A 23,152-nucleotide genomic window follows, 5' to 3' on the forward strand; every position below is an offset into this window, starting at 1 on the left:
TAGTTGGTGGCACTAATTACTATAAAAGAGTCATGATTCCCTTATTGTCACATTTGAGTGGCCAAAACTTTCTACCTTCAGTCTGAGGGAAGTTCTAAAATTAATTTTCCAAACTTCAGAAAAGACTTGTATTTCTTTAGTCTTCATGTATAAACATGGTTTTTTCAAACTTAAATCTTTCAAAGAATCATTCTAAATGAATAATTCATTTTCTTGTCCTTTTTGCTTAGCAGATGCCTTATAATTAGTAATTTCTAGAAACGAGATTATGGGATCTAAAAGTAATAGCAGAATTTGCAGACTGACTGGTTTACTTTCACAGTGTGTCTCTTGCCGTGATGTTGAACTGGAGTAAATGAACAGGAGGACTTACTGTAATCTTTCTGTGTTTTTCACAAAAAGTAATTTTAACAAATTGGGTCTCTAAAGTCCTCCAACTAAATCACTGGATTTATAGGTTACTTTTGATGCTAATTACAGGAAAGATTATTCCTATCCACTAGACCAAAGCTGCTTTTTTTTTTTTTTTTTTTTTTTTTTTTTAAAGACTTCTGGGATCTACAGCTTGAGTATGTGTTAGACCTTGGCAGTTCTTTATTTGGCTACTTTCTTCCAAGCCTGGTGTGGTGTGAATGTGGATTTTGCACCAGTGACTCCACAGAGCTGCTGAGTCCAGCAGCATTAGTAATTATCCTAGCCTGTATCTTGATTCATCTTCAACAGAAATTTAAGTGGGGGACAGCTTTGTTATTTTATTCTACTGAGAACTTCATAGTTCATGTAGATAATTTAAGAAAAAAAGAAATTCAGTTTCTAGATAGAAAAATGTCTTTCTCAGAATAGCAGAAATGAAGATTATTTTAGTCTATGAGAGTAACTATTTCTAAAAATGTCTGATTTGATTTCAAGTTTGAACAATTAGAATCAAGACAAAATAGAATTTCTGTCCCTTTGTATCATTTTGTCAAATGCACCGAGCTGTTTCCCTCTCCATGATTACCATTGAGCTGGGAGAGTGAAGAGATTGGAAGAGCAGCCTTATACTCTGTACAAGATTTCCTGTGGAGAATTGGCTCTGATCTTTGTATTACTGCAGAAGGTCACATTCATAGTGGGTTTTTGAACCAAACACATATGACGGGGTGGTGACTGAGGGAGCATGTCTGCTGTTGGGTAAATGGTTTTGCTGACATGCTAGTATGTTAGATCTTAATAATCTGTTCTAGTGTAGTCTCCATTTGGAAATTATTCCTATTTTGAATTCTTTGCTATGATACGTAATCTTAGTAAAAGTATCTCTTAACATTTGTTTGCTTGTTTTTCCTAGGAGCAGAATGACGTGTTGCAAAATATCTGCAAGAAAATGAAAGATGTGGAGGTGGAACACAGCAGCTCTACTGAGCTGCTGAGGCACCAGGCCAATGAACTTGAACAAGGTGCTGAACGAGAGGGGCAACTTAAAAAAGAACTTGAAGTAAGTTTTTTGACTATTATTATTAGTTTCGACAAGGGGTGACCCTCTGAGCAGTTTTGTTCTTGAGAGCTGGAATCTCCCAGTAAGCTGTGAATTTTGTGTTAAATGTCTGTTTTGTATAAAAGGCTGAGCTGGCGAATGCCACTTACACTGCGTGTCTGACTTGAGACAGGAAAAGTTTTATGTAAGCAGGAAAATGAGACTAACTTTAGTTTAGAAAATTGGTACATATTCCCTAGCCTTTTAATTTCATAGAATCCTAAAACACCAAGTCTGGAAGGGACTTCAAGGATCATCTAGTCCAACCTTTGAGGAAAAGCATGGTTTGGATAAGATGGCTTAACACCAGCTGAATATTAAAAGCATCCAGTGTTGGGGAATCCACCACTTCGTGGGGAGATTAGATCATGGAGGATTGTTCTTGTGAAATTTTTTTCTTGTGTCCAAATGGAATCTCCCCAGGAGTAACTTGTATTCATTACCCCTAACCTTTTTCATGGGACTCTTTGTAGAAAGAGCCTCCATCTTCTTTGTAGCTGCCCTTTAAATATTGGAATATGTGACAAGGTGTCCTCTATTTAAAGGCTGAACAAATGCCATTCTCTCAGCCTTCTGCATATGGTACACTTCCCATCATCTTTCTGGCCCTTCTCTGTACCCTATCTTTTCTGCATCTTTTTTTGTATAGCAGGGACCAAAACCAAGCACTGTATTCCAGGTGTGGCATCACAAGCACTGAGCAAACTGGGATGACTTCTTTATATCTACTGGTGATCACAGAATCACAGAATATATCTGTTTGGAAGAGACTTCGAGGATCATCCAGTCCAACCTTTGACCCAGTACTGAAGGGTCAGCACTAAACCATCTCCCTGAGCTCCAAGTCCACATACCATTTGAACACCCCCAGGGATGATGACTCCAGCACTGCCCTGGACAGTGTTTGATAACCCTTTCAATGAAGAAATATTTCCTGATACCCAGCCTAAACCTCCTCTGGCACTTGTAACCGTTTCCTCCAGTTCTGGCACTTGTCATCAAGAAGAGGCTGCCCCCTCCTTGCTCCAACCTCCTTTCAGGTAGTTGTAGAGAGCAATAAGGCCTCCTCTCAGCCTCCTCTTCTCTAGACTGAACAACTCCAGCTCCCTCAGATGCTCCTTGCAGGTTATGTGCTCCAGGCCCTTCACAAGCCTTGTTGTCCTTCTCTGAACACACTCCAGCACCTCAGTATCCTTCCTACAGTGAGGGTCCCATAACTGAACACAATACTCAAAGTGTGGCCTCACCAGTGTTGAGTACATGGGGATGATCATCTCCCTGTTCCTGCTGGCTGCTGTGTTTCTAATACAAGCCAGGGTGCCATTGGCTTTCTTGGATACCTGGGCACACTGCTGACTCATGTTCAGTTGACTACCACCCAGTGCCCCCCAGGTCCTTCCCCAGGTTGCAGCTTTCCAGTTACACATCCCCAAGTCTGTAACTTACTATGGCATTGTTGTGACTCAAGTGCACGATCTGGCACTTAGAATTGTTGAACTTCATACAGTTAGCCTTGGGCCATCTGTCTAACCTGTCCAGATCCCACAGTAAAGCTTCCCAGCCCTCTAGCAGATCAACACAGCCATCTAGCTTGGTGTCATCTGCAAACTCACTGAGAGTGCACTGAATCCCCTCATCCAGATCACTAATACAACTCCAGATTTAACTCCATTCACTACCACTCTTTGGGCCTGGCCATCCAGCCAGTTTTTTAATCCAGAGCAGAGTGTACTTATCCAAGACCTGTTCCAGGAGTTTCTGAAGGAGAATGCTGTGGGAGACAGTGTCAAAGGCTTTACTAATGTCCAGGCAGACAAAGTCCATGGCCCTTCTCTCATCCACTAGGCAGGTCACCTTATGGTAGTAGATCAGGTTAGGCAGGACTTGCCTTTCATAAACCCATGCTGACTGGGCCTGATGACCTGGTTGGCCTGCGTGTACCATGTGATGACACTTAGGATGACCTGCTCCATAACCTTTCCTGGCACTGAGGTCAGACTGACAGGCCTGTAGTTCCCTGGGTCATCCTTTTGGCCCTTCTTGTAGACGGGTGTCACATTAGCTAGCCTCCAGTCAACTGGGACCTCCCTGGTTAGCCAGGACTGATGCCTTTGTTAATGCACCCCAGCATCCTGTTGGCTTTCTTTGCTTCTGCTGTGCGTTGTCTGTTCATACAGAGCTTGTTGTCCACCAGAATCTCCAGGTCCCTTTCCAGTTTATACTGCATTCCTGGATTGTGTTTCTCCAGGTGTGAGACCTCACCTTTGTCTTTGTTGAACTTCATATTGGTATCGTTAGCCCTTTCTTCCAGCCTATGCTGGCTTTCCTGCAGGGCTGCTCCCCCTTCTGAAGTGTCTGATTCCCCACTCAATTTGGTATCATCAGCAAACTTTAGCAGGGTACACTTCATCCCATCATCCAGATCACTTATGAAAATACTAAGCAGCTTTGGGCCTGATATTGATCCCTGAGGGACCCCATTTTTGACAGGTTACCAACGTGAAAATGAGTTATTTACTCTTGACCTCTGGGTGTGCCCTGTCAGCCAGTTCCCCACGTGCTGCACAGACTACTTGTCCAGACTGTAACTGGTCTATCTTCCTATTTGTTTGGCTTAAGAATGGATTCTGTGAATTGGTGAGTTTGTGATGGAGAGTCATCGAGACCTGAGAATGTCACTAGATGTGCTCAATAGAGAGAACAGCATACTGGAGTGGTGTATGGTAGTGCTTTCCCATTTGCTGGTAGTTATACTTTGCTTGTCAGTTGACATATGTTGCCGAGAAGTCTCGCGTCTTTTAACGTCTTGTAAATGTGATACTTCTACTAAACTACTAGCTCTCTGCCAAGTTTCAACACTTTGTTTGCCAAGTCTTAGGCCCTGTGTTAACTATGTTACCTCTCTGTATAGTCTGAACCAAGAGTTTCTTAATAGACTGTTTGCCACTGAAGAAAAGCATAGTGACTGGTTGATTCTTCATCTTTGTCTAAGTTTTCTACCAAAGAATTGGTGCTTGCAGGATATTGAGAGCCCTTAAGGGAACAAGTGACATATGGTTTTCAGCTGTGTTTGTTCTCTGTTATTTTTCCCTTAAAGGCAGAAGTGTTTAAAGCATTGATTGCTAGGTAGGTAGAGCCCTACATTAAAGATGAAGTATGAAAGATTCCTACAGGGAAGATCAAAGCTCATCAACTAAAACCACTGACTTATTGACCAACAAGGTAGACTTTTTTGCCTTCAAAGACATCTATTGACTCATATTTGCCTAAGTAGAATTACTTTCACTTGGAAAGTGCTCCTTACTAGGAAGTTCCAATAGCAGTTTTAAAACTAAAGATATTCACTTCCAAGTGCTTGAATGATGTGGTGTTTTGTTTTTTTTTTTGGTTACTTTTAATATATTAACTTAGGAATAATGAATTAAAAGGAGGAGGAGCAAGCAACAAATTATTTATCTTTCTAAATATTTTGATTTCGAGTAAATTTGCAAAGGAGGCACTTGGTTCCTTGAAGACATGTAACTGCTATGTCCTGGAGATGGCTTTATCAGGGAATGCTACCTGTTAACCACACTGATTTAAGGTATTTTAATAGCTGCTTAATTTTTCTGAAATTCTTTTAACTTACTGAATTTCGTACTAATGTTATGAGAAAATAACATACTCAGCAGATACATCAGTCTTGCAGTGCTTGTAAGTATAGCTATTTAACGTGTGATTAAGGAAGATATGTGGTGAAACCTTGCATTCAAAAATTTAAGCAAATTAACACATTTGAATTATTAATAATTAACACTGAATTACAAGTCTTAAGTTAGACTGCACTGCACATGCTTTCTTAACTATTTAAAATATCAACTGCATGTGTGTCTGAAATGTTCTGCGGTACTAACTGACTCATTCTGTATTTGAAATCAGATTAAATAATGTGCATTTCTGAAAAAAACTTCAATCTGTAAGAAGCAAAAGTGCTATATAGATTTCTATATAGATTATTGTAGACAGTATTGATTACTGTAGACTTCATACTGGGAAGTGGTCTCAGACTTTAGAGTTTGTGACAACAGCATTATCTGCTCTTACAAGGTACTCATACTCTGTGTCACTGTGGAACAAAATTTGTTGTGCTTTCTCTGTGGTCATGAAAGGCCGTAGGCATTGTGAAGTTCAAAATTCATGTTAATAAAATCTGTTTGAAGTTCTCACCCATAGTTCTCTTTAAGAAAAATTATATCCTGATGGAAAGTGAAGTGTTAATAGAGTTTTGAAATCAAATTGCAACCTTTCTTTATTTATGAATTTGTCATTCCTCTTCCTCTCTTGCCTTCTGGAGTTCAATCAGACAAACGTATCTCTGTGCTGAAGCAGAGTGGAAAGACTTCAAACAAAATAACAAGATGTTCTTCACTTCTGTAACTCAGTTATTGGAACTTTAGTCTTGGAGGGTATAAAGGAAACGAATTGGGAAGTGTTCAAGGACAGACTTGCTCCATAAAGCAAGGAAAATGAGCACAGTTTTCCAATTGTATTTGAAAGAAAGGGCTGTGTGCCCTTTTAGCAGGGCAGACTTCATTCTCAAGCGGAAAGAAGTCCCTCTGTGAATCCTGGAGATTGTTGGTATTTGAACACATTGCTATCAGAAGATTTTTTTTCTCTATGCTGTAACTGCTGCTTTACCAGCATGCTAGCTTTTGTGGATCACAGTTGCAAAATTCTTCCCATACATGTGGAAAAGACATTAAAGAAGAGCACTAAGCCCAGGCAGTATTTTTCACTGTGTGCCAACGTGCCAAAGTCTCCTTGTGATTCAGCCCATTTAGTATTTATCTTGCACATATCTGTTGTGTTCTAGATGTCTTTAAAACTCCTTAGTATATGGCAATACGTTTTATCTGTGCTAGAAATGCATATTAGGTTCTGATAACCAGTTCTGTACTTTCAGCTGTGGTTAAATACAATTCTTACTTTTGCCTATGATGTCAGTATTTTATATGGATTTCCAATCAGATATAGAAGCTTTAAAGCAGTACACCCCAGAGAGAACGGCCTATATTTTGTTGTGAAGTAGTCTTGCATGTCTTATTGTGTTTTCATGGGATTTTTAGCTTAATAGATTTAAATTTGGATTTCATGGGAAGATGGACACAGGAGACATCCGATTTCAGTTTGCTAATGCACATTTGGTTAGAAACGTGTATTTCAATTGTCGAGGATGTCAGCAAACTTCTTAAGGTGATTTATATGAATAGTGTAATTCTAAGTAAAAGGCTATTTTGTAATATTTTCTTATATTGTAAGTCTTGATACGCAATGAAGATTAAATTTTTGGAGTTCACAAAAGCTGTTCTTTTACTACCCTCTGCTGGACATGAGGGAGAAATCCATGGGAAAATACTTGTTTCAGTAATGAAAGGAGATGATAAATATAGAATACTAGAATACTTTCTTTCCTGTATGATCGCACTCACAGAATTATATCTAATAGACTGTACTTAAAGGAAGATGAAAAAAGTACACCCCTCTTTTTTTTTAGTGTGGTTTTATCTTTCAGTCGTTATTTGGAACGTACTAAAAGAGGACATCTCTAGGTTCTGGAATTAGAAACAAGAGAAAGAATAACAGTAGTTTTTGTAGACTCTTCAGTTTAAGGGTAACTGTTGGTACAGTGTGTAACCTGCTAGCTTTCCAGACTGGGAATTGCATTATCATTCTGTCTCTTTAGCCTAAGATTCAGTAATTAAACAAGTTCTTGGTGTATTTGTATTGAACTCACTGAGATACTACTATTTATGATCATCAGTTTCCTGGAAACAGTGTCTTTTATTTTAGCCTTTAGCTCCATTGGTCTGGAAAGTTCATTTCCTGGGAAATACAGAGCAATTTGTATACAAAACAGTATTTCTTGTGATGTGTCTAGCCACCAAAAAGCTGGGTGGGACAGACAGTAGCAGAAAGAGAAACAGACTCATTAGTTCATAATTTTCCAACTCTTTGTTCACAGAAATGCATTGCTTTCTGTTTGCTTTATGTGTTTTGAGACTGCCTACTCAAGATCTCTGGACTCAAGTTGGAGCTCAAAGTCTCTGAAATGTTTTGAGCCTTTCTCTTGAGACGTGAAATATGTCGCTTAACTTCATCCATTTTATTTGGGACACTGAGTATGTTGCTGTATTTCTAAGACTTTGTTTCTATCTAAAGACCATACCCTTAGTTTCAGTGTTACATTCAGGCAGGGTAAGAGGGGAGAAGGTCTTGCCCTCTACATCAGTGACCAGCTGGAATCAGTGGAGCTCCACCTGGAGAAAGATGATGATCTGGTTGAGAGCATATGGGTTAAGATTAAATGGAAGACTGGGGAAGGTGATGTTACAGTAGGGGTCTGTTACAGACCACCTGACCAGCAGAACCAAGTAGATGAGGCCCTACATAAGCAGATAGAAGTGGCTTTGTGTTCACAAGCCCTGTTCCTCATGGAGGACTTCAGTCACCCTGACATCTGCTGGAGGGACAGTGCAGCAAGGCACCAGCTATCCAGAATGTTCCTGGAATACGCAGGTGACAAATTCCTCCTTCAAATGGTGGAGGAACCAACAAGAAAAGTTGCTATGCTGGGCCTTGTTCTCACCAACAGAGAAGGGCTGGTGACCAATATGAGACTTGGACAGCCTTGGCTGCAGTGACCACGATGTGTTAGAACTTAAGATCCTCAAGGTATCTATGGGGATGTATTCCAAGCTTACGACCCTGGACTTTAGGCATGCAGACTTTGATGGCTTCAGGGATCTGCTGGCCAAAGTACCCTGAGACAAAGCCCTAGAGGGAAGAGGGCCCAGGACAGATGGTATATATTTAAGGATCGCCTTCTCTGTGTCCAGGAGCAAAGTATACTGACAAAGAGTAAGGCAAGAAAGAGTGTTAGAGACCTGCCTGGATGAGCAAGGAGCTCTTAGATACACTGTCACACAAAAAGAAACTGTATAAGGAGTGGAAGAAAGGACAGCGAGAATGGAGAGTATATAAGGAAGCTGCCTGAGCAGCAAGAGACCTGGTTAGAAAAGCTAGAGCTCAGTTAGAATTAAATCTAACCAGGGAGATCAAGGGGAATAGCAAAAGAATTACATAAGTACATTAATGGCCAAAGGAAGACTAGGAAAGGTGTAGGTCCAGAGGAGCGCCACCAGAATGATCAGAGGGTTGGAGCTCCTCTCCTATGAGGATGGGCTGAGAGAGTTTGGGTTGTTCAGTCTGGAGAAGAGAAGGCTCTGAGGAGGCCTTATTGTGGCCTTCCAGTATCTGAAGGGGGCCTGCAAGAAAGCTGGGGAGGGCCTTCTTAGGTTGTTGGGTAGTGATAGGACTAGGGGGAATAGATCCAAGCTAGAGAAGGGTAGATTCAGATTAGGCACTAGGAATAAGTTCTTCACCATGAGGCTGATAAGACATTGGAACAGGTTTCCTGAAGAGGTGGTGGAAGCCCTGTCCCTGGAAGTTTTTAAGGCCAGGCTGGATATGGCTCTGGGCAACCTGATCTGGTGGAAAGTGTCCCTGCCCATAGTGGCGGGGTTGGAACTAGATGATCCTTGAGGTCCCTTCCAACCCTGACAATTCTTATTCCCTGCTCCATAGCCTGTAAGTATACTGACTGTTTCATGTCCTGCTAAGCATGTCAGCGCCCCAAGCCTAAAGGCCTGCTTATTTTTTATGTATTAATTTGGAAGAATCAGAATTGTTAAGGTTGGAAAAGACTTCTAAGATCATCAAGTCCCACGGTCAACCCGGCATCACTATGCCCACTAAACCATGTCTTAAAGTGCCATTTTATGCTTTTTTTTAACACCTTCAGAGATGGTGCCTCAACCATCTCCTTTGGCAGCCAGTTACAATGCCTGACCACCTTTACTGAAGTAAAGAAGTTTTTCCAAATACCCAATCTAAACCTCCCCTGGCATAACTTCAGGCCATTTTCTCTCATCCTATTTCTAGTCATTTGGGAGAAGAGGCTAACACCAATGTTGCCATAACATATTTGAGGTAGCTATAGAGAGCAATAACATATCCCCTCAGGTTTCTCTTTTCCAAACGAAACAATCTCAGTTCCTTCAACTGCTCCTCATAAGACTTGTTCTGTAGACCCTTCACCAATGTTGTTGACATTGTCTGGACATACTTCAGCAACTCAATGTCCTTTCTGTAGTGAGGGCCCCAAAACTGAAAGCAGTGTTTGAGGTGTGGCCTCATCAGTGTGGAGTACAGAGACACGATCACTTCCCTACTTATTCTGGCTGTACTGTTCCTGATACAGGCCAGGATGCTGCTGGGTGCCTTGGCCACCCAAGCACGCTGCTGGCTCAGGGTTCAGCTGGCTGTCAACTAGCACCCCCAGGTCCTTTTCTGCCAGACAGCTTTGCAGCCACACTGCTCCAAGCCTGAAGTGTTGCATGGGGTTGTTTTGACCCAAGTGCAGGACCTGGTCCTTGGTCTTGTTAAGCCTCATACAACTGACCTCAGCCTGTTTGTTCAGGTCCCTCTCATGATCTTTCTACCTTTGAGCATATCAACACTCCCACTCAATTTGGTGTCACCTGGAAACATACCCAGGGTGCCCTCAATCCCTTCCTCTGGATCATTGATAGAGATGTTAAGACTGGCCCCAAAACTGAGCCCTGGGGAACACCATATGTCTCTGACTGCCAACTGGTTTTAACTCTGTTCACCACCATTCTCTGGGCTTGGCGGTGGAGCAAGTTTTTGACCCGGTGAAGATTTCACTGGCAACTGTGGCCAGTTAATACTGGTTAAGCTTCAATTTACTTCTTGTTTTCTGTGACTGCACGCATCTTGGTGGCTTACTCCTACTTATTCCTCCGCTTTCTTGTGTTTCCACAGTGAACAACTGACATCTAGGAATTCTAGCTACTGTGACTGTCTTGTATAGCTTCTAAGCACTGCAATTTTTGTAATGGTATCTCTGCTGGCTCCAAATGTCCATGTTTCTCCAGACTTAATGTCATGAACTTTGTCTCTGAGAGGAGCTTCTTTATCATCTCCTGTGTCATCATATTATTCACGTCGAGTTTGAAGGCTTTTCATTTTTGCATCAGTATTAGACTGAAATTCTTTGAATACTGTCTTTTGTAGCTCTCTCCAGAAGATAGTAACAAGTCACATATAAGTCTTGCCTATGTGCATGTATAAAGTAACAGTGGCAGTTCAGGTACTGCTGAGGGGTTTGCCAGCATTAACCATGTGAAACGAAAGGGTCATTCCTATTTTTCCCCTGAAGGTACTGTAGAAAAGGAAGCCAGTTCAGAAGGCTTCAGCAGTTTACCAACTGCAATTCAATTGCAGAGTGGAATGGACTTGGACTTTATCCAGAAGCAACCAAACTATATCTGTTTAGCAGTCCTGTTTTTTTTTTTTTTTTTTTTTTTGTCATGTGTGGCAACTCTTTCAATAAGACTTGTTATTCTAGGCTTTTTATACAGGAAATGTTTATAGTGAGGCTTGACCACATTTCATCAGGCTCAAAGAACATTTACCAGTGGGTAAGAATCTTGAGTTAAGTAACTCTATACTTGCTAAAAGGTTATTTATTATCCAGACAGGAGATGGCTCCACTTTACCATGATCAACAGACATGAGCATTTCTAACACTAGGTGGAAGTGGTCAGCACATCTCTCAAAGATGTGTTTAGATGTGACCTCTTGATTTATGAGTCATGGGGAAGTGCTTTTAAGTAGGAAGAAATAAGATCTTAATCTGAATATGGAAGCACATAAACAGAGTGGGTGGATGATGATTAAGATATGAGGTATATATGTGTCCTCTTCACTTAAAATTTTATCTTGGATGAGCATTTCACATAGGGATTGGGCCTCAGCCATGGGAAATATAAATATCTTGACAACTTATAAGTAAAATGAAACTGAAAAATCTTGTGGAAGTGGTCTAAATAGAAGCAGAGAAGAGAAAAAATACTTCAGTGATTGTATCTGAAGATGGTAACTGTAGCACTTTTTTTTTCTTCCTGTTTGTTGCTTATCTGATGAAGGGTATTTAATGTAAATGCCAATGTCAAATTTTCATAGCTCTGTCATTGCACAAGTATAGGATACTGAATTACTTATTCAGTGCCCCAGTGTTCACAAATATTGAAGTGTTTACAGCAAGTGTGAGTGACTTAGAAATGTGGAAGCCACAAAGGCCAGTTTAAGAAATGGTATCGCAAGCCGTTAGCATGCAGAAAATGTCTCCTAGAGACCACACTGGCATTGATATGCAATAGGAGTCTGGAATAGGTGACTGAACCGTAAGGTATTAGACTAAACATATAGCATGGTTGCCCACCAGTTCTAAGGCTGGCATTGAAGTTTTCTTAATAATTTTTATTTGCTGTTTCTCAAAAGTTACAATTCTTTCTGTGCTATAACGGAAACAGATTCCAGAACCCAGTACTTTAAATTACAATTGAAATTGACTCAGCTTGAATATCTAAGGAAACTTTGGAGATTCCATGAATTTTTGTGCGATATCTTACTTAAGATGTTTATCTTCAGAGATTGTGAGGGGCATATGGAAGTAATGAGTGACTGAAGCTTGTAGAATAGCCAGTGTTTTCAGTGTTGGATAAGCAAATACTTTGCAGACACTGGAGAACCTGCTTTTTGGGTCCATTCTTGAGATCAGTCCTTGTGATTCAAACCTGGTAAGAAGCTTTCCAGCTAAGCCAGAAAGTATAATCATTTGGCTCCCAGTTGAGAAACTCTGCTCTAGATGTCTGTGGCCTGTGACCTTTCTCTGTAACTTGTTTTCACACAGCTTCTTCTTTCTAGTCAGGCATTGTGTAATGTTTCGGACACATACGTTCAGTAAGGATACTGATTCTCACCTTTTGTCTGATTCAGAGAGGATTGCCTGGGCTAACTTGTCAGATAGGAACACTGAAACTCTTTTCTTTGTATTTTTCTTTATGTAATTGTTCATATGGTGTTACAGGTTAGACTCATCCCTGACATTACTTTCTTTCCTTCACAGAGTGCATAATGGATCATTTGCACTGGCATTGAAGGCAGTTTCTCACTGTGAAGGGAAGTGCATATATGTATCAGTAAAGCCTGTTTGAACCTTTACTAACAAAATAGCCAAGATTTTCTATATAGTATTTTTCTTTTTCTTTTTTTTAAGCTGTGCTCGTCCCAAATAAAACTTCAGACTTAGCTTGGAACCTGGGTGCAACTTGCGCGACTGACATGCAGTTAGGTAAACAGTGATTCCAAGATTTTTTTTTAGAGAAGTCTAAGCAAAGCTGAATTTCTTGATATTTAATAACTCTGTATTGCTTAGTAGGGCTTATGTTCTAGTGGCTGGTTAGATATGTTTCACTTAGTTTTCATTTCCCCACTAATTTCTCACTGATTTGCTGGCATCTGACTTTATTTAAATTTGCTAGATGCATGGTGAACTGTAAGCCGCAGCACTCAAATCATAAAAGCCAGGAAAAAGAATATTCATTGTTCCTCCACACACAGTGACTTCCTCAGTTTACATATGCAATATTTCAGAAAGCTGTTTTAAGCATCTGAATCTCTTCTGGGTAAGACAGCTGTTTATAGCATTAAGGTTTACCTGAGTACTCCTCTGAGACTTCAGAGGAGAACATAGTTCATTCTTCATCTGTGGCTTCTAGCAATACAAGAAACTAGTGTTGGTTCCTGTCATGTCCCTGACAGCGACTTGTGTTGAATAAAAAGACATTTTATTTATGTCCCTAGGTCTTGGTTTTCTGGAGGTCCAGAAAACTAATTTCAACAAGGTTTTAGAAATTGAAATTGAAACAAAATACTGATAATGAGCCAAAACCTTAAAGAATCAAACTCCAGAAGAAGCTGAGCTTTAAAAGCAGGGGAATAGGGCACTGAGATTCCTAACATAGTGAAAAAAAACTCTGGTTTTGAACAGGTAAATTTTCTCATGCCTTTATCTGGGGATATGATCTGTAAGATGATAGTTATCTGTCAAACAGATACTTTGATTTCTATTTTCTGATTTCCCCATGGGTGCCATGGGGAATCTCTTTAAATCCTTTTCACTGGATACCTGTTAGATACATGTAGCTCTTCGCTGGTTCATGTCTAGGGTTCATACTTCTCCTACAATAAACAAGACACGTTGTCCTGCTTGCAGCTAGGAGCAATTGCTCTTACTTCAGACAGCGAAAGGGTGGTATGTTGGCACTTCTTGCAGGTGGCTGCTTGCTCCTGCCTCATTCAACTCATTGTCCCAGGATTAGGACTGAAGTTTCTGAATTTCTAGAAGTTTGTGGTTTCTTTGGACCATATCTTGTGTCTTTGCAGTTAGTGTCCATTGCATCATCTCAAGGATGTAAAGAATTGTAAGAACAACTGATACCTACATGCTTTGTTTAGGGGAATGTGATTACTCTGCTTTTTTATTTGTGTAGATGCCCTTTCTCAAGTGATTGTATTCTCTCTGCTTTTATTTTTCTTTCTGACACTGATGAAATCTAACAGTTCTAAGGGGCTCCATCTGAGGTTAACCATTTTGATAGTATCACATCTCTTGTTTCAGCTGAAGAGAGGCTGACTTGAAAGCATAGTTCTACTTTGGATAGGTGCTCAGGAAATAAAGTAGGACTTAGAAGTCAAATGTAATCCAAAACTTGTGAATTTGTAGGTTATGCCTAAAAACTTTACTTGCAGGATCATTTTTCCCCTTTTTTGAATTTGTTTGCTATGACAACAGATGTTTGAACAAACCAGCCAAAGACAGAAAAGCATTTTTGCTCTTGATGGTGTGTGGTGAAATATTCTCAATGAAGTTTCTATGTCTTTATTCTATTTTTTTAAAATTACATTTGCCACTCTAATTGTAATAGGTACATTCTTCACTGTTCACTTTATTCTTCAGACTTACAATAGAATTATATTAAATTTGACTTACAAAATGTTATTGGAAAAGAAACAAATGCCACATAACTTACATTTATGGTTCACTGACTATTTTTGCTAGCCTGGCTGTATTCTTTTGTAAAACTGTCCTCCTGACAGATGTTGATCTGCTGGAGGATGATAAGGAGTCCTTCCAAACTGATGCAGGAGGTAGTTTGTTAATTATCTATTAAGGGCAAAGGGAAGTAGGAGCTAATGTCTGTAAGGAATAATAGTGCATCTAAATCAAGGTATTTGTGAGAATAATCTTAGTAGTATGGAAGTACAGTGAGAGCATTTGTGCAGGTTTTGTGACTTTGTTTTTTTAAAATCAAGAATGTTAAGCAGGTAAACTCTTGGGAAGAGGAAAAGTTTAAGCCTACTGTGGAGCAGGTTTGATAAGGTGTGTGCAGTTGCTGATATTCTCTTTAGCAGGCCTTTCATGCACATCTGTATCAAATGTCTTTTTGTGTGATTATACAAAGTTTTACTGTCAGAATAAAAGTAATGTTCAGAATGGAGATGCAATCTACATGTTTGCTGCTTTGTTACTTTAATATGTAGTACTGTATTTATATAACATTCAATGTGTTTATATTAAATAACATTTAATATTATTCCTTTTTCCTCATCTCTCTGATTTAACTTGAAGCCAAGAGACATTTTCGGGTGAATTTTTCTTTTTTAATTTCAGTTATAAGTCAAGGTGAGAGGATTTTAGTGATAGAAAACAGTATAGTTAAATTTGCATGTGAGTTTCCTAAGAGCAGATCTTTAGTTACTGCTTTTGGTAAGTGTATTTTTTGACATGAAATTCTGTGTGCAGGCCTTTGTCTGGACACATGTATCTAGTGATTACTGTTGTGTTTATTGTAACTGTAAAGAATTTTCTTCAGCTTCGATCTTAAAAAAAGATGACTTAGAAGTTTCGTAAAAAATATAGACCACTTCTTGAACTTTCTGTAGGCAATCCGAATTTACAAGTAAATTCTTAGGATAGTCATTTGAATTTTTGTGCTTTTCTCAAGGTAGGAATGGGTACGAAAAATGCAATAGTTTGATTCAGAGAATCTCATTTTGCTTAAATTATGCGTGCATGTACAGGTATTTTTCTGTGTAATGAGATGCAGTAACTGTCTAAAGTAGTCATGATATTTGTTAAGAGATCATGAACATTCTGATAACTGCTAGACAAACCATAACAGAATAGCTACAGGTCTGGCCAAACAGCAGCGACTTTAAAACATTACAGAGTTTACGGATTCCTGTTGTAGGGAAACTATGACTAGTCTAGGGCTGCAATTTGTTCTGAGCATCTTAATTGGAAATTAGATGCCAAAGCGAACATATTTTTGAGGAATTCTTTGTCTTCTCTTTGCTTCATCTGCCTTGTCACTGGAATTGTAGATACAGTATTGATAGTCTATTGTATTTTGCAACCTACAGGGTATGGTTATGTTGCCTCGGGTGAAAAAGTAGTAATGGTTTTGGTTGAATATGTAACTTGGGCTTTCTGCTTTCTGGCTTCAGCTACAGTTTTCTTGATTGTAAAAAATGCAGGAATGAAAAATGCTACATAGATTTTTTTAAATAGAAAATAATTTTGTGTTCTAGTATGTAAAATTATTTTCAAATCATAGAATGGTTTGGGTTGAAAGAGATCTTTAAGGTCATCTAGTTCCAACCACCCTGCCATGGACCACGACACCTTCCACTAGACCAGGTTGCTCAAGGCCCTGTCCATCCTGGCCCTGAACGCTTTCAGGGAGGGGACATCCGCAGCTTCCCTGTGCAACCTGTTCCAGTATCTCACCACCCTCACTGGAAAGAACTTCTTCCGAATATTCAGTCTAAACCTCTTCCAGCTTAAAGCTCTCCCTCCATCCTATCACTACAAGCCTTTGTAAAAAGTCCTTCCCCAGCTTTCTTGTAGGCCCCCTTCAGGTACTGGAAGATTACTGCAGCCTTTTCTTTTTCAGGCTGAATAGCCCCAACTCTTGCAGCCTGTCTCTAAATGGGAGGAGCCCCAGCCCCTCTGTCCATACTAGTGGCCCTCCTTGAAGATGTATTTCTTGTTATCAGTTCTCATAGCTCCAGTGTACAGTTAGTTCAGACACATCAGATTGTAAGGAGCACTAATAAATGAATAAAACAATCTTTGTGTCATGTTTACTATCTCACTGGATTTAAATTTCTTCAAAATGTACTTTTAGGTAGCTACAGTGAGAATAAAGAAACTGGAAGAAAACATTGAAGCAGAAAGAGCAGCCCATTTGGAATCCAAATTCAATTCAGAGATCAACCAGGTAAATATTTTGTGACATATTTTGTAGAAATTGACAGTGAAACTATTAGTGAAATTGTAAAGATACAGTCTTCCAAGAATGTTGGAGTAGGGAAGTGCTCATGCCCCTTTACTTGGCATGGAGTGAGGCTGCATATTGCATGCTTGTGTTCAGTTATGGACTTCTTACAACAAGACAATTGAGTTGCTGGAGCACGTCTAACAAAGGGCAGTGAAGTTGGTGAAGGGTCTAGAGAACAAGTCCGATGAGGAGCAGTTGCTTAGTCAGGAGAAGAGAAGGCTGAGGGGAGAACTTACTTCTCTACAACTGCCTGGAAGGAGGACGTAGTGAGGTAGATTGGTCTCTTCTCTCTAGTATCAAGTGACAGAATGAGAAGAAATGGCCTGGAGTTGTGCCAGAGGAGGTTTACATTGGATGTTGGGAAAAATTTCTTTACAGAAAGAGTGGTCAGGCATGGGGATAGGCTGCCCAGGGAGGTCATGGAGTCACGGTCCCTGGAGGTGTTCAAAAAACATGTAGGCAGAGGCTACTTTGGGACAAGGTTTAGTGGCCATGGTGGTGTTATGTTGACAGTTGTACCTCAAAGGTCTTGTCCAACTGCAACGATTCTAGGATTAAAGTTGTTAGAATAAATAATGAAATAAAATGTTGAATTTGTAAGTATGAAAATTTCCACTAGTATTTAAATAGGTTTTACAATAGTTAAATGCCATACTGCTGTCTAAATGTGCTGTTCTGTATCTTTTAAATGGGCACTTAAGAGCTATTTGGAGGTACAGTGTCTACATTCAACTTCCCTAGGAGTGAGAGCTTAAACGCATCCTGAAACTGGAGTTCCAAATATAATTATTCAGAATAAGTTTCAGCTTCAGACAAAGATATGATATCTGCAGTTACCTCTTTATATGAAAAAATGTAGTATATATATACTTGTATATTAAATCTTTGTACTCTTACACTGTATCATAGGCTTTGACCCAATGATGCAGTTATGGGTTATTTTAAAAAGCAAGCAAGAAAAAGCTAAATGATGATTATTTAATAATTTAATACTGACCAACTGTGCTGCATGCTGGACTTTTGAAAAAATAAGCAAAAAATAAGGAATTTTGGTATATTTTTTGTTTACTGTTTTCTGAATAACAAAAATGAGTACTGTCATTCCTCAGACAGTAATTTTCTTATTCTTGTGATCATCTCTATGTACAAGCACTTCATTTTTTTAGTAATGATTAAACTAGTTGGAAGAAAGGATTTAGTTGTCTTAATTTCCTTTTTGTACTTTTACAACATGCAAAGAAATGAAACTGGGAACATTCCTTACAGTTATTTAACTTTTATGTTTGAGTGTCTGGTAAGATTTTCTTACTTGTTAATACACATAAAAAAGCTTTTAGTGTGCTTTGTGCTGAATGGAAGCGTAGCCTTTACTATTAATCCCATACTTTCAGAAGTCCACTTAAAAAGTAGAATTCCCCTCGAAAACTTAAATAACTGAAAAAAGAAAAATCGAGACACCACTAAAGGAGAGTAAAAGGTGCTTTTGGTCAGCATATCTATTTGTCTCTGTTTTGAACTGTATATGTTCATACATTATAACATGTAGCCAGTGTTTTCTGTGAATATACTTCCATGTAGAATAAATAGAATATAGCTACCTGTAAAGCACAACAGAAAATAGAGCATTATTAAAGATCATGATAATTTTTCCTAACTCGCTTTATTTGGTTTATCATTTGGTAGTTACGAATTCGAGACCTTGAAGGAGCTTTGCAGGTGGAAAAAGCCAGTCAAGCAGAAGCTCTTTCGGATTTAGAAATTATCAAGAAAGAGTTCAAAGAGGTAGAAAATGCATATGAGAGAGAAAAACGGAGTGCCCAAGAGAATCTGGAAAAACTCAATGCGTAAGTTACCTTTTAAATTCATTGCAAAATGGCAGTAGACAGTTTGAGTATTACTTAGAGTTCACATTCTGTAATTTTCAGTCACAAGAAAACAATACAATCTCACTTGATTTGCCAAACCAAACCAAGGTTCAGAACCTGGCATTCTGTAGGTCCATAACAGTAAGCATATAGATGGTTCTGATTTTATTTTTGATGTGAAATAAATGTGTATGAATTCTGCATAAATTAATGCATGTTTAAGTACTGTATGTGTATGGAAAATGTAAACACACATCATACAGGCATACTAGGTCCTGAAAGGACTGCTAATGCTTTACACTAGGACATACATATTGGTAAATCAATTTAATTGTTGAAGTTTCTATTATGATTGGCATTTTGATGCTTTTATTTATCTATCTTTATTCTTTTTAACTTTCATCACAACTGTCCTCTCAGATACTCCTCTCTGTTTTAATAAATTTTAATTTCATGTTGTAACACGATGTTTTATCTCAGATATCTGTGTTCAGTAATAATTTTCACTGGTATGTGCTCTGGTGAAGATTCCTTTTGGCTGCCCAGAAAGTTCATAAAATGTGAGCTGGTCACCTGAATTGGTTGATTTCATCATGCTAGACCCAAATCCCCTGAAGTTATATACATTTGCACTTAAGTTACCTTAAAAGAGTTTGTCAGACCATTTAATTCTGTGAATTATATTAGTTTCTCAGAGAACGATAGATCCTTGATCTTAAGAAGTAGTTGTAACTGGCGTACTGCTGGTATGTAGAATGATGCTGTCCAATTGTTACCATGTAGACCTCCACTGTCTCTTTAGATGTTGAATCTGAGCATTCTTTCAACAACTCTGTATTTTTCCTAAGCACTTAAAAATTATGCTACCACAAGATCTGCTTTTTAAATTTTAAATCAGTAATGTTAGTTAAAAACTGAAAATCCATAAGTAGTTTTCCAGCTAAGTTTTTGAGAGACTCTTAAACATACTTTTCTGTATTAGATTTTTCAGATCAGAGTAAGGATAATGGTTAAATATTGAATTAAATTGCATCATTCAGTAATGTTTTGTTCCTTGTGAGAATCTTTTATCTAGATGTGTGAAGCTATTTCTTTGAGAAGTGAAGGTTTTTATGTTTAGTCCTTGTCCAGGAAAATCAAACTTTGGAAAAATGGGAAGAATTCTTAAACTATTATCCTCAAAAAATAAAGTTGTTTTTAAAGGTCTATGTTTCTTTTTCTGGAATTGCTGTAGGAAATACCTTAATATATGTATTTGTGGAGGCTAAGAGTAGGAAATGCAGTTCTCACAGTTGTGGTACCGGTTACATTAAGAACTTTGGTGTTGGGGCTTACAGAGAGGGAAGTATTTGTGCTCCTGAAATGCAACAAGAACCTTTTTCGCTAAACAGGGTAACTCTTTTCAATACCTCTTCCCCAGAAAAGCTGATTTCCCTGTTTTGGGGAATATCTCTCTCTATATATATATATTTTTTTTTTTTAAAACAAAATCCAGTTTGTGCCTACCTAAAGCACCTGTTCTGTGTGATAGCTGGGTATTAGAATAAACTTTTACTTATCTCCAAAAAATAATTTTTGCTACTTGCAATTGTCTTTTGGTTCAGGCAATTATTCCTAGCAGGTTCTGCCAGCTGTTTTTTTTGAAACAAATTTGTCCTCTGGGTTTTCAGAGAATGCAAAGCTTTCTGTGAATGTTAATGCAGTTACACAGTTAGTGGTTTTGTTAATAGAGCCTGAAGCTACTTTAACAGCCTATCCTTACAGTTTCGTTAGTTAAGACACCTAAATATCCAGAGGTCCACAAAGATAGGTAGTGAACATCAGGCTTTATCTCAGATAGACATCAATATACTCAGCTCCCGTGGGGTGAGCTTGTATCGCCTAGTCTGTTTCCTGTGTCTTTTTTATTCTTTGAAGCATCCAAGTATCAGTAACATTGGTGAATATCAGTGATTGCTTTCACCAGATCCCTTCAGAGAGAATACAAGAGCCTTTGATCTTCTTACCTTTGAAGGCTGTGGTCCTTGGACTCCAGACAATGTCAGGAGCTTGGCTTTTTCTTTTAAGCCATGATTTGGCATCCTAACATTTTTCCTTTTCTGGAGAAGTCCCATGAGTTTGTCTTTAAGCCATAGTCTCTGGAAAGTCTTGGAGACTTTAATTCATTTTACTAGAACACTCACGTATCTAATTAGCTGGACTTGATATGGCATGAATTATGCCAAGTTTGGAAGTTATACAAAGCTGTGAGAATTTATTTTCTGAGAAAAAGATGATCATGATAATTGAAACCAAGCAAAGAGGCTTTTCTGGGTTGCATAATTTATTAATTAGCTCTCAGCACAGTCACACTATGTAAATGGGAAACAACATGGGATTTGGATCTCTGTGTGAATTTGCTTTTCTTAAAGGGTAAGATTGAATAAATTGGAACTGCTTTTGCTGTGTTTATGAAAGCTGTGGGAGCAGAAGCTACTTTAAGGGACTGAAACAGGCACATTCATTCTGTAAGAAATATCTACAGCTAAAAGAAAAAATACATCAGTCAGGCTGAAGTAGAAGCATATAGTATTTGGAGGACTGGTAAAGTAGTCGTTCAGCTAAAAAGATACATTGATCTATAAGAAATAAAGTCAGGAAGTGACAATATTGATTCAAAAATTTTAGAGCTGTAAGAACTTTGAGCCCTTTGCTTTACTTTCGATTCTAGTGAGACAGAAGTCATAGCAGAGACAAAGAAATTAGAGATACCTGAATGCTTCCACTGCTGAGAGTTACATCAAGGAGTAGTTCAGGTTGAAAGGGATTGCAGGATATCTGTAGTCCAACCTTTTGCTCAAACCAGGATCAGCTATGAGATCAGATTGCTCAGGGCTTCATCTCCTTGGGTCTTGAATACCTCCAAAATGGAGATGGCATGTATTTTCTGGGGACCTGTTCTACTGTTTAACTGGTGGTAAGGTGGAAAATGTTTCTTCATCTCTCAGGCACTTTGGCTTTTATTTGTGGTTGCTGTGTCTTGTCTGCTAGCTGTGCATGGCTGTGAAGTGACTTGCTGTATGGTCTTAACTGTATGGGCCAGTTGTTCACCCTTGAAGTTATCTCTTCTCCAGCCTCAACATACCAAGTTCCCTCAGTTCTTGTATGTACATCAGCCCCTTACCAAGTTGGTGACGCTGCCCTGAGCTCACTCCAGCTTTTTTCCTGTGTTAGAGGGGAGGTGTGTGCTTAAAACTGGTTGTTATCCTATGTGTTATATTGAGTGCCAAGTAAAAAGTGAGTAGTCACTTACCTTGATCTTCTGGCTATACTACTACTAATATACAGCTCAGGAGGCTGCCAGCTATCTCTACTTGTATGCCGTGCTGCTGATGTGTGGCTAACTTGCTACCTGCTAGGATTACTAGGTCCTTTTTTTGAGCATGGCTGTTTCATAGCTAGTTACTGTACTGCACAACTACTTACTAGCCATATCAATTCAGGGGACCCTTGCTTCTTAAATTCAGATCTTTGAATGGGCTATTTTTGAATCTCAGAAAGCTCATACTGGCCTATTCTTCCCTGTCTAGGTTCTAGGGAATGGCAGCCCTTCTCTGAGTGCATCAGTTATGTTTTGTCATAACTCCCACCCAGTTCACTATTATCGGCAAACTTAGTGAGACTGCACTCTTGGCTTAATTTGGGTGATGAATAAAGATCTTAAAAAGATTCTACTCCAGACTCCTGCAGCATGCTGCTTGTTACCAGCCACTGCTTGTTACCAGAAAACTGTTTTTGTCAAGGGTGTAGTTTACATAGCTAGACTGAAGTTGTAACTTGGCTACAAAAGTATTGTGTGAGATAATGCCAAAACCCTGGCTAAAGCTTCTTGCTTCTGTTGTCTCCACAGATTTGGTCATTTTATTGTAGAATATAATTGGGTTGGTCAGACGTTCAGGTTGAAAGCATGTGGGTAAGAATTAAGGGACAGGCTAGTATGGGTGACATTGTAGTGGGTGTTTACTATAGGCCACATGATGGGGAAGATGAAGTCAGTAAGGCCTTATATAGACAGCTTAAAGTAGTCTCATGATCACATGCCCTGATTATCATGGGAGCTTCAACCATGCTGATATTTGCTGGAAAGGCAACCCGGCAAGGAACAAATAGTCCACGAGCTTTCTGTAGTATGCTGATGATAACTTTTTGATACATATCATGGAGGACCACATGAGGAGAGGTGCACTGCTGGGCCTTGTGCGCTTGCACACAAAAAAAGGTCTGGATAAAGATGTAAAGGTTAGAGGCAGCCTTGGCTGTGCTGACCATATGATGGTGCAGTTCAGAATCATGTGGTAGCAGGGTAAAAAGTAGGATTGCAGTGCTGGATTTCAGGAGTGCCAGTTCTGAGCTTCTACTTGGAGGAATCCAATGGGTTAGGGCTCTAGAAGTTAGAAGGGCCAAAGAGACCTGGTTAATATTCC

The 23,152-nt window shown here is 39.1% G+C and overlaps 1 protein-coding gene across 1 annotated transcript in view; it reads left to right on the plus strand.

Annotated features, from left to right (window-relative positions):
- Positions 1 to 23,152, plus strand: part of CCDC171 (coiled-coil domain containing 171) — a 148,956-nt gene that overhangs the window by 17,491 nt on the left and 108,313 nt on the right. The window contains 3 exon segments of the mRNA XM_054397577.1: positions 1,328 to 1,474; positions 16,672 to 16,764; positions 18,508 to 18,668. Coding sequence (XP_054253552.1) covers positions 1,328 to 1,474; positions 16,672 to 16,764; positions 18,508 to 18,668 — 401 coding nt within the window.

Source organism: Indicator indicator, chromosome Z (assembly GCF_027791375.1).
Source record: "Indicator indicator isolate 239-I01 chromosome Z, UM_Iind_1.1, whole genome shotgun sequence".
NCBI classification, from domain to species: Eukaryota; Metazoa; Chordata; class Aves; order Piciformes; family Indicatoridae; genus Indicator; species Indicator indicator.